The sequence below is a fragment of the Pipra filicauda genome, unplaced genomic scaffold (assembly GCF_003945595.2).
Source record: "Pipra filicauda isolate LSUMZ 115617 unplaced genomic scaffold, ASM394559v2 scaffold99_size2403431_pilon, whole genome shotgun sequence".
NCBI classification, from domain to species: domain Eukaryota; kingdom Metazoa; phylum Chordata; class Aves; order Passeriformes; family Pipridae; genus Pipra; species Pipra filicauda.
Genome location: NW_024105197.1, coordinates 487501 through 500185, shown reverse-complemented (window position 1 = coordinate 500185; position 12685 = coordinate 487501). Strand labels below are relative to the sequence as shown.

Genomic DNA, 12685 nt, shown 5'->3' with positions numbered 1-12685 from the left:
AAAACTATACAGGAGGACTCATTTTTGAGCTCAGATCTAAGTAGACAGCTGCAAACATCTGTGCATCTGCTCTGTTTGTGCTCAGAGGTGGCTGAAAGGTGTTCAACCATACTGCTATGGCTCATGGTCTGGAGCTCTGACTCAGCACAGCATGCTGCCTTTATTGCACAGCTCTGGGTTAAAAACAGCTTGCATCAGCTTGTCTTGAAGCAGGAATAACAGAGCTGCACAGCCAACTGCAACTGTGTGTAAAGATATATGGAGATGTTTTGGGGCAATATTTGCATCTTTATGAGCTGCAGTCAGTGGAATGACCCTCAGTCTTCCCTGGAGGCACAAGATGCTGTTTTAACACAAATAGCCAAGCGTGCACAAGATATTATAATACAAATAGCCATACACATACTCCTAGGTAGCCTATGCACAAGTACATACTTTTAGATAGGTTCTGCTTACACCTTGCATATGATACAGCTCTATGTACAGTAATGCATCCATAATGAAGTCAAGATGGGGGAGAGACAGCTGAGTTAGATACTACACTATTTACTTTCAAGGTATTCATTTTCATATAGTGTCACAGGAATGACTCATTAATGTAAATTAATAAGAATTAGGACTCTAGTATGATGTAAAGAAAAGCCACCTTAAAAAGAAAACTAACTTTGAAATCCTTGTCCTTCATATTGCTTTGTTAATGAGCATTGCTGCAGAGGAAAATAAAAAACATAAAGTTTTTACTTTCAAAAAATGCTTCTGATACATCAAATGTACTCTTTATTGCACAATTTATAATAATTTATTATTAATAACCTCTAATGTTCAAGAAATTATGTGGGACATTATATGAAGGTAGAATATCTACTAAATTCAGAGTTATACAGTAGCCTGAAATCCAAAAAATTTAGAAGAACAGTGCAGCATATATAAGTATGATACTGTGGTGGGTTGACGCTGGCTGGATGCCAGGTGCTCACCAAAGTCATTCTGTCACTCCCCTCCACAACTAGACAGGAGAGAGAAAATACAACAAAATGTTCATGAGCTGAGATAAAGATAAGGAGTGATCACTCATCACTTACTGTCACGGACAGAACAGACTTGACTTGGGAAAATAATTTAATTTATTGCCAATCAAAATCAAAGCAGGATAATGAGAAGTAAAACAAATTTTAAAAACACCTTCTTCCCACCCTTCCTTCTTTTTGGGCTCTACCTCCTCTCCCCCAGAGGCGCAGGGAGACAAGGAGTTGGGTTTACAGTCACTTTATTACATGTTGTTTCTGCTGCTGCTCAGAAAGAGGAGTCCTTCCCCTGCTCCCCTGCAGTCCTTCAGGCACAGGCTACTTCAGAGTGGATCCCTCACAGGATCACAGTTCCTGCCAAAAATCGTGGGCTCCTCTCTCCACGTATCTGCATGTCCATGCCAGGAGCCTGCTCCAACACAGGCTTCCTATGGGGTCACAGCCTTCTTTCAGGCATCGACTTGCTCCAGTGTGTGTCTCCTTCACAGGCTGCAAGTGGATTTCTGCACCTCTGTTGACCTTCACGGCGTGCAGGGGGACAGCTGCTCACTCTGGTCTTCACCATGGGCTGCAGGAGAACCTCAGCTCTTGAGCCTGCATCACCTCCTCCTCCTCCTCCACTGACCCTGGGGTCTGCATAGTTGTTCCTCTCACATATTCTCACTCCTCTCCTCTCTGGTCACAATTACCTCTGTGTAATAGCTTTTTTTTTTTTTTCCTTCTTAAATAAGCTATCACAGAGGCATTACTGTCATTCCTCATTGTCTCGGCCTTGGCCAGTGGTGGGTCTGTCCTGGAGCCAGCTGGCATTGGCTCTGTTGGACATGGGGAAACCTCTAGCAGCTTCTCACAGAAGCCATCCCTATATAGAATCATAGAATCATAGAATCAATTGGGTTGGAAAAGACCTCCGAGATCATCGAGTCCAACCCTTGGTCCAAATCCAGTCCATTTACTAGATCATGGCACTCAGTGCCACGTCCAATCTGCGTTTAAAAATCTCCAGGGATGGTGAATCCACCACCTCTCTGGGCCAGCCCATTCCAATGCCTGATTTTACTCTCTCTGAAAGAATTTTCTCCTGATATCCAACTGTTAAATTTCCACTGGCGGAGCTTAAAGCCCGTGCCCCTTGTCCTATTCTTGAGTGCCTGAGAGAAGAGACCAACCCCACTGGCTAAGAAACTTCTTTCAGGTTAGCTATAGGGTGCTGAGGTCACCTCTGAGCCTCCTCTCTCCAGGCTTAACCAACCCCAGCTCCATCAGCCTTCCCATAGGACCTTATGCTCCAGTCCCTTCACCAGCCTTGTTGCTCTTCTCTGGACCCGCTCCAGGCACCTCAATATCCTTTCTGAACTGAGGGGCCCAGAATTGAACACAATACTCAAGGTGTGGCCTCACCAACGCAGAGTACAGGGGAAGCATCACTTCCCTGCTCCTGCTGGCCACGCTATTTTTGATACAGGACAAGATCCCATTGGCCTTCTTGGCCACCTGGGCACACTGTTGGCTCATGTTGAGCTTCCTGTCAATTAGTACCCCCAGGTCCCTTTCTGCCTGGCTGCTTTCCAGCCACTCTGTGCCCAGCCTGTCGCGCTGCAGGGGGTTGTTGTGGCCAAAGTGCAGGACCCGGCACTTGGCTTTACTGAACTTCATCCCATTGGAATCAGCCCATCTCTCAAGTCTATCCAGATCCCTCTGCAGAGCCCTCCTGCCTTCCAGCAGGTCGACACTCCCTCCCAGTTTGGTGTCATCAGCAAATTTGCTGATGATGGACTCAATGGCTCACTAGCTTCAAAAAACTACACACAACTACCAAAAAACCCCGAAAACCCAAACCCAGTAGTTTGCTTTTTAAGCATCTGTGCCACCAATTATCATTCAAGGGGTGGCCTCGACAAAAGCTGTCTCAGCAAAATGAGGGGATGGCAAGAAAACTGGAAGGAGCTGCTGGGCAGGGACTCTTAAAGCCAGGACTGCTCTCAGTCATGAGAAGGATACACCAAACTGTACCCTGAGTGCTGCAGTGCTGTTGCATTTTGAAATAAAGCTAAAGCATTAAGATATTTTTCCTTAGTGCTGACTCCCTCTGGGCATTCCCAAGACAATTACAATGTTTTCTGAGTATACAAAAGAACTAGGAGATTTTGTAATCAAGAGTCTGAGTTTATGCTTCTCTCCTTAAGAGCATTCAATTTCCATGGACATTCATTAGCAGGAGGTTAAAACACAATGGCAGAAGAGAATGGACTGCTTTTATGTCCATGTGGTAGTAAACATTTCAAGCCAGAAACGCAAGTTCAAAATAAAAACCTCTCTGTGGCGTTTCCAAATTAGTAGTAAAGCAAAAAAAAAACCCACACAACTTTCACAGCTTTTTTACTGAAAATTTAATTTTACAAAATACCCTTTTCCATCAAAGAAACTTCCCTGCAATGTACATGAACCCGGCATTTTACAGATCTGTACAGTGAGAGATCAGAGCGGTTTGAAAGAAGGAAAAAAACTTTTAGCAGACATCTAGTTGCAAAACCTACAGCAATGTGAATACAAGTGTGTCTTAAAATGCTAAAGCAAGTAATGCAATATAATTGGTGAACCTATTTGAAATGTGAAAAGTTTCCTTAAAATGGTCCATATGGTATGTAGAACCTCACAGCTGGCACAAAACTGCCTGTATTTAGGTTTAAACACAAAAACAATGTATGTAAGGAACAGTTTTCGAAAAAAGAACCCAAGTGCTGCTATCGTAAGGCAAACCTATACAAAGGTGCTGACAGCACACAGGGAAACCGACAAAATAAGGTGAATACTCAAGTGTTCCAACACTGAACTGTTTGTTTTTTTAATGTTGCCAGTAAAAGTTTCAGAGATAACCGATGCCAAATTACCACTGGATGACCTGTTAACTAGCTGGGTGTTACAGAGGGAGCTCTACAGAACCTCAAGAGATGTGCAACTAGGCGAGAGTACTGGTGCTTCAGCCGGCTTAGTTAGTCTTTTGCATCCTGGCAGCTTTGAATTTTGAAATTCTCTTAGTAGTTTCTTCTGGAGCCTCGGACAAAACTTCCTCTGATTTTCGCTCCAGAATGGTCGGCAGGACTGGGTGAGCGATGACTGGGTGTGGTATTAAGGAGGGAGACAAAGGCTCCTTTTCTATAACAGTTCCGGAAAATGCCTACAACAGAAGAGAATACTCAAAATGAGCTAATAAAATGCAAATGTGAGGCTATGCCCATAAGGTCATTACCCTATATTAGCCTGATTAGGATTGTTATTTCTTTTAATCAAAAGTAAAGAAATATCTTTAAATCAATGATTGTTCCCTGCATAAGTAACCAAATTGTAATTAACCTCAAAATATAGCTTGTTCAAAGATGACTGAAAGTGTCTTAAAAGTACTACTTAATCTCATTCCTACTGCATAAATGATCTAAAAATTTGCTTCCTCACTGACACATGCTCAAGAAATAAAACAGCTGATGTAATACACAGTTTCATTTTGGATCAGAAATGGAGAGACTTTGCAAAGTTGAAGTATGTCAGCATTTCCATCATACGTCATGTTTTATGACTTAGTGTCTTCTAATTGCATCAAGCTGACACACTGTGTATGAACTGGCAAGCACATATTTTGTTTGTTCTTTTCTCCTTACCAAATATGATCAAAAAATGGTGAAAGCAATTTATACTTAAGAGAACAGCAAACTTGCTTCCAACTATTTCTCTCTATAAAAGGTCTAATAAAAACATGTAATGTTTAAAAATTATAATTTATATGCAGCTGATTATATGACTTAATCCTTTTTAACTTAGCTAAGAAATGACGATGATTCTTGGAAAACACGGGGAAACAAGCAGCTCAGAACTACTTTTATAAACATATTTAAGAACAAATCATCCACTGTGTATTGAAAACAGAAAATTCAGAATGCCCAAGGACAAGGGGAAGCAGTTCACATCCAAGGTCTGATGCTCATACTGGGCACAAAGGAATGCACACCAGATTTAGTCACTATGCTTAGTTCTGCTTTTTCGTAACTTCAGTTACCAAGAAAAACAAAGCAAAACAAACCAGCCATTCTTTTCTTGCAGGACCTGCAAAAAAGCAGTGTTTTTTTGTTTTCTGCTCCAGTAGACAAAGTGTGCCTAAAGCTGTGCCTGTACACAACTGTGTTGTTCTAACAAGCAACTCATTTTCCAAACCAGGTAAGCAAAATACAAACTAAGACGACTGCGGTAAAATTAGAAATAAAAAAAAAGTTAGCGTGTTGCAAATGATAATGGAGAAATAATGTACTTCAAACACCCACAGAAACAAACTAAAGCAAAACAACAGCATTTACGAAGGGACGTCTGACTGCATTTTTTTTGCTCACTCTCTTTCAGTTACTTAGAAAATACATTACATTGTAGAGAATAAACATGTCAGATTCAGATAATGGACTGATGGGTAACATCTAAAGTGTACTTAGATGTTTTATAAAAATATAGCAAATATATTCCAGAAAGTATACAACGTAAAGTGCTAACTGTACAGATAAATCTTCCACCATGAATCTTCACATCCTGCCTAGATTCCCCTACAGCTGTTTGTATGAAAAATGATGATAAACAATAGCTTTTATGGGGACTTCATTTCTTGTCAAAAAATAATTTTTCTAAAAATAGTGTTTTCATTGAACTTGCCCATTGCATTGAGAACTACTGAAAACTCAAGTTTTATCTAGTTTGAAAAAATTAGTGTTCTTATATATGCTATGCCATGAATTTCTACATTGAATTCTTGTATTCACCCGGTCACTAAACCACTGTAAATTTTTCCTTATACTGTACAGTCTCTTTTCTTTATGATGAAGCTCTGAACTTTTCAAACATGTGAAAATGGATTTGTTTGGGATCACTAATGGCCCCAGCCTGGAATGGGATGAGTAGCAGTGTAACGCCTCCTTCCACTGGGCAATTTCTCTGCTCTTGGCAAGTCAAAATAATGACTCAGCTGATATCTATGTGTTTTAAAACTTAAAAACCACCAGCTGGAAACTAGCTGTCTATTAGCTGTGCAACACAGGTGAGAGAATCGACTCTTCCCTCTCATCAGCTACAAAGCACAGATTTTTCTCTTTTTTATTTTTAATCCTGCTCTATGTCCTGCAGTGAAATGCTCAGGATGACCCAGCAGACAGAACACTGGTTTCAGTAACACCAGGAAGTGACTACTTTGTGGGATCTTTATGGAAGAGCTTCAGGTATCAGAGAAGCCACCTGAACTGCTCCTCCCCTCTGTCCCTGGGATGTGTGTGACAGATGCCTGTCACCTGATAATGTCCTTCTGAAGCAAACTAGGTAGGAGTTAGAAAATTATTTTAAAGAAATCAAACTCATGGTATAGGCAACTACAGTCATTAGATTTCTCATTTTTATCCCTGCCAACAATCAATAATTAATTAAAAACTGTACCTCAGTTGTCCCTGAAGAGGGAGGAAGCTTTTTCAGTAGCTGCTGCTGCCCCTCCTCCTCCTCTTCCTCCAGTATGCCTTCGCTGTTGTCACTCTGAGTAGCTTCATCACAGCTAATACTCCTCTGAACTCCTCGTCTGTCATCAAACTCAGCAGCACTGTTCTCACTGGTATCGCTACAAACACTGTTCTCTCTGCTTCGAGACTTCAAAATTGATTTACGAGGGACATATTCTCCATTCACAACATCAACAAAGACTCTATAAAGGAAAATGTTAGCTTTAATAAACCATTTCAGGATCAGATGACAAATTTACAGTGATCTTGCTTTGTCTTTTGTACAAATTAATTATGATGTGCTTTTCCAACTTTTTCGCTGCAGAATCACAATACTGTACCTTCTGAGGCATTTTATTTACCAGTGCACAAGAATCAATTCTGCAGAGCAAATGCTGTTATGCCCTTGATTCAAGCATTAAGGTGGTACATTCTTTCAGCAGAAAATGTATAGCTTTTTGAAAAATGTTAGAAAACAGAATAATGCGAGTTACAAAAAGTTAGAAGAAAGGTAAACTAAATGATTATCAGGGTTGTTTCTGTAAAGAGATTCAGAAGATCACAATGTCACAAGGTATTCTAGAGTTGAGTCCTTGTCAAATGTAGAATAAAAAACCAAAAAACATTCATTGTAGGTGGAAAGGATGGAGCTTTTTTCCTGACAAGTGTCATATTCTGCTTTAAGTTAAAAAAAAAAAAAATTAAAAATCAGCTTTTAAGTTCATATCAACAGCAAGACACTTTTCAAGTATTAACAGACTGTAAACTGACAAAACCAGCTCTTCCTACAGCTTGTACTTCATCTCCATGCCTTAAACAAGTCAAGGTTGGATGGAAGAGAAAGAGAAGACAATGCCAACTTTATCAAACTCATAAAGGAGGAGCCCAATGACTGGATGAGTTTTAAGGGTGTTACTTGTTTCTAACAGCTTTATTCATCAGGCACTTATGGGAATATATCTCCACAGAAAATGGAGTTCCCTCACATAGCTCAGGGAGAACACCACGAAAGAATCCTTTACTTCAGCCTCAGCAGCTGCAATTACAGGATGTGGTTTTACTTTTCACACTTTGTGACACGTTTTTTAATATATTTAGGTACTCAAATACACTGACATAGAAATGCAGTGTGATTTTCACAAGCCCTTAATCAACCAATCTAATAGGTGTCTGTGTTTATCTTTACAGACCTAAATACTTGTTTAGCTCTCCTGTCACCTTAGTTTAGTGTTGTATACAATCCTGTAAGCCAAACACTGTTTTTCAAGCTCTCTGTGTGTGGGTGTCCTACAGGTGAGCACTAATTTTTATGTAGAATAGAGATAGTGATGTACTGAAGTCAGGGAGAGAAAATGCAAGAGAAACCAGGCAAACAAAGACCTAAATATGTTCTGAAGATACTGGAAGGGAGAAGCAAACCCCAGAAAATCAGTAACTGGGAAAGGAGGGATATTAAAAGTGGTAGATCTGATCGGTTCTGTTTGAAAACGAACACAGAAGCAAATGACATGGAATTAACCAGAATGCATAACATAACTGCTGCATTCCTTTCTGAGCATAGGATGCACTGGCAAATTTACCTCAATTTCAGAAGCTCTGAAAAAGCAGGTAAATGATAGATTGCCATCTGGAAAAGGAGATGTTAAGCTCAGAAATGTTTTATAGACATGCAAGAATGGCAACCATGCAGAAGCCACAAACTTCCATTTTTAAGTACTAAACTCGGTTCCAGCTGTTTCTTTCAGGGAACCGTGGGCTGGTTTCACACCACAGGTGAACAGAAGTGAAAAGAGAAGGAAGTTCATGTGCCAAAGCCATGAATTACACACCGGTAAATGTCTGCTGGGGTTTTGATGTTGGGCAGGTCTGGAGCTGCGTGGCCATTGCCACTGCTGTTCTTCCTTTTACGCTTGGCCTCTTCTTTCTTTTCGCTGAATTTCAAAGTAGTATTTTTTCCTGTGTTTATTCTTACCTGAAAATTGAACACAAACAACGGTCTAGACCAGAAAATCAACAATCACCAGGCTTCAGATGAACTGGCTTCTGACATTCTCCTACCCGAGCAGCTGGGGACTAGGAAGCATAGATAAGTTAAACAAATGTATGAATGGTAACATTCACAGTATGAACTGTTTATTCTCTACCACTTGCACTAGGCTGGGGCATTTCTTTGCACTAATGGGCATGTATTTTGCATATAATATATGACAATCTGCTTATTCAAACTCTGCTCAACAGCTGAGCTGTTCAAAGGTCAATTTCAAGGCAAGTACAAAGTAATTTTAAAAACTCCTAGACAGGATACTCCCTTTTACAAAGCCAGAAGCCAGAACAGCAAGCTAGACATTTGAAGATAATTTTTTTTAATACCATATTTGAACTGCAGGATTTAAACAGTGAGTTTCAAGCATTTGAAAAATATCCAAATATCACCTACAGTTAGCATTCTACTTTATCTACATGAGCTAGAATTTTCTGTTCTATATATGGTATGTATGTTTTATGCAATCTCTTGAACAAAATATAATGAAATACAAACCCTTTTAGGTTCAACAGTGTGAGAGAAAAAAATAGTTGGAACAGAGTTATCTCCAACATCTACGTCATCTTCATCATCACTGTGATAACAAGTAGAGCCATTAACTTGGACCCCAAACAAGTCTGAATTTGTTACTTCTTTATGGAAGTTGCCCTGAGTAATACAGTCTTCTGCCCTATATGTCCCGTTCAGATCTATTCTCTTATCTTCCTTCTCCTCTTCAGAAGAGGTTGCATCTTCTCCATTTGTCTCAACTGTATCAGGCATCCTATGGAATGAAAAATATATAAGTGAACTGTGGCAATTCAAGCTCTTGAGAGACACAAACATGTGAAATAATGAACAAGCCTGAACCTAACTTTTTTTAGCCAGGTGCTGTATTTTTAGCCAGACTGTGGAACTTCTTAGTACTCTCTAACAATCACTAGGTCTTTTCCATGTCACCTGGAAATATCAAAACTGTGACATCATGGCTAACAACACACGTATTGCTTCAGAATCAGAACAGATCTAAGGGTGTTGTTAAGCACTAAATGTGTAACTCCCACACTGGAAACGATGGATTTTCCTAACTTGTGGGAAATGAATTTCACTTCCCCCTCTTCTATCATCTTTAAGATAAAATACCAGAATGCTGGACCGCCACGGTTCCACAGAGGCAGATTTTGGCAGCTTTGACATTGCAATGCATGCTTTGTTCGTGTTCCACCCCTCTTCCACCTATTATGATTTTAACTGCATATTTGCACTCACAGTGAGATCCTGTGTGTACCAACAACACCACACCCCTACAGTTTTCTGACCTCCAGCCCTGCCTGTGCCACAGCAGTGCTGTACCTGTCAAGTTCACCAAGGATCTCCTCTTGTCGCTCGAGCTCTTCTAAGCGGGCCCACAGTTCCTCCTCTGACTGAAAACGGCCCATTGATTTTGTATCACTTCCATTTGCTTGAAAATCTACCTCAAAAACATTTGATACTTTGGGCTTTGAATGAGGTCTGTGAGCAGTTCGGTATTTTCCTGCGCAACAAAAAGTAAGACGCAATTACTAAAGCAATTGGCAAAAAAAATCCAACAAAAAACACTGGGGGGAAAAAAAAACCACAAAGGAGTTAAGGAGTATGGGCAGAATGTTTTCCATTTCAAATTATTGTTTAACTGTTTAAGTGAAACTGTCAATGAACCAGAGCACCAGCACAGGATAATAGTCTCCGGATGTTACAGAAATACTGAGGCAAAGCAGAGATGTTTATTTACAAAGCAAGAGACACTGATCCTGTGACAGTTTTATTACAATGTAGGTTTTTTTACCTCTTGTGCCAAACAGTAGATCTTGATTTGCTCTGATAGATACCAACATGTGAATGTGACATTTGTTCACTGTCCCATTAACAGCACATTTTATTAACTGGGAAAACAAACCTAGTTTGTACTCTAGCTCACTTTTTATAAAGTCACCTATATTCAAAAAGCAGAGTCTTTTCGTTTTGGATTTTTTTTAAATTGACAATGAAGACCATTAAAAATGATCTCCAGAGCCAAATGGAAAATCTGACCCAAATCCAGTCATTATGAATCACTTATTTGGTGAAAAAGACTGTGAAAAGCATACATAAATCTGCCTTTCAGAAATAATAAATATAAACCCCACTTAAAGCTTCAGAGGTGACCTGAGATACACACTTGTGAGCAAATGGTAGTCACTGACAAGTTCTTGCTGGCATTTAAAAGCTTTGCTACCTCATAAAACGGTGCATCCATTGAGGATGGGGAATACTTTTTCCTGTTTGAGTGCTGTCTAGCACATAGGGAACAAACTGCCCGCCAACAAAACTAATGCTTTAGCCCTGTCTGGGTGAAGGGCAGGACTGTTTCTTTAACCCCCCTTCACCACAACACCATCAGCTCCCAGGGGCTGTTTCTGAGTGGTCCCAGGCAGGTTCCCAAGGGGAATTCCCTGCTCTCTGCCCATCACCACCCCCACGCAGCTCCTGCACCTCTTTACAGGAGTGAGACCCATCCCCTTCCATCACTGCCACAAACACATTCCATGATTCATCTGTGCAGTGGGAACTCCAGTATCTCTGTGGGTCTTCTTGACACTGCTTTGTGATTCTGATCAACACCAATACGATGTTGCTCAGCATCCTTCAAGTTTTAAAATCTCCATTAACCAACTGTGCGGCCATTTTTTTTTTAAATTTTAAGAACTCATGGCTTAAACATATCCTTATTCAAATACGTCAGCTTATACTTTAATCCTGAGTTAAATACTAATTCAACAGCAACATTAAAAAGCAAACAGGTGACTGCAAGTAATGTTGGAATGTGTGTCCCCTACTCTTGCACGGGATAGCACTTTTCATCATCTCATTAAGAAAGGGCTGAAATGTATTTTATTGAGATTTGAATATAAATTGAGGTAAGCCAAGCAATCAGAGCAGCTTGTGAGCATTTCATTGAGTATAATTACAAAATTAATAAATAAAATTTGGAAGGATTAGTTAACGATCTATTTCAATTTGATTTTCAAATTGTGCCCTCCTAATTTCTTTCTGTTACCCTTCAGTATTAACCACGGACTTGACTACCAAGGTAAGCACAGGGCTTCCTGAACACCAGCAAGTGCTTCAACGTGCTAGTCATCTTCCCTCCTAATTCTAACACTTCTGTCAGTTAGGAAACCAGGTCAGATCTCAGGGACAACCAACATCCACTGTGCTCTCTCATTGTTACCACAGCATCACCATTAACCTCATACAATAATGAAAAAAAGTTAAGTATTAAAATACAGAAAATGAAGACTCAACAACAAACTAATGAGGTGTTCAGAGTACTTGCTTTTGTCTTCCTCAGAGATACAGCCCATTTCCACGTGAACAAAACCAATGAAACCCAGGTTGCTTCAACATAATCACTAAGTTGTTCTTTTACTTACTTCTCTCTCAATCTCAGTACACACTGGTACTGAGGGAAAACACAGGTAATTCCCACTTACAGATTTTCAGCAAAAATTAAGAGGGTTTCAGAGGACAACAGTGATGACAGAAGTTTAAGATGCAAAAAAAGTTGTACAAAGGTTGACCTAGCATCCACAGTATCCACTGTTAATACAGTGGGAAGCATTTCCCAGAATGCTGAATGCTACACCTCCTATTTTGCAATGACATCTACACATTGGAGAGACACCTCCTTAGTCAGCCTTGGCATACAGAGATTACTGTGATTTACTCTAGAAAAACATAACAGTGAACTGCCCAGCTCAGCCCTCTGCAAATCACAAACTACTGCTCCTCCTAAAAATGTCCAAGTGATGCTATTTTCAGACTGTAAAATTACTTCTTCCTCCAGCTTTGACTGAGTCTTACCTATCAAGCACTACGTCAGATGGCACAGAAATTACCCAATTCCTTAGCACGAATATCTTTGCTCAGTGTCCTGTCCAGAAATCTTCAGGAAGGATCTGCTTCAGACAGGCAGGAGCTGCATGTCGAGGTTGTTTTGGTGTTGTTTAACGACAGTGGTGTAACTACAACGTTTACACTGTCCCCTGATATCTCATCCCTGTCCACACTTCTTCCCCTCCCTGCTGACACTGATCACATAC

General features: G+C 40.2%; 1 protein-coding gene across 1 annotated transcript in view; it reads right to left on the bottom strand.

Annotated features, from left to right (window-relative positions):
• Positions 1-3391: 3391 nt before the first annotated feature.
• The window catches only part of URI1 (URI1 prefoldin like chaperone), a 41664-nt gene continuing 32370 nt past the window's right edge, over positions 3392-12685 (bottom strand). Inside the window, exons 7-11 of the mRNA XM_027729544.2 lie at positions 9918-10098; positions 9081-9348; positions 8371-8513; positions 6486-6744; positions 3392-4203 (exon numbers count right to left, since the gene is read on the bottom strand). Of these exons, the coding sequence (XP_027585345.1) occupies positions 4015-4203; positions 6486-6744; positions 8371-8513; positions 9081-9348; positions 9918-10098 (1040 nt within the window). The 3' untranslated portion in view covers positions 3392-4014. The remainder of the gene's footprint in view (positions 4204-6485; positions 6745-8370; positions 8514-9080; positions 9349-9917; positions 10099-12685) is intronic.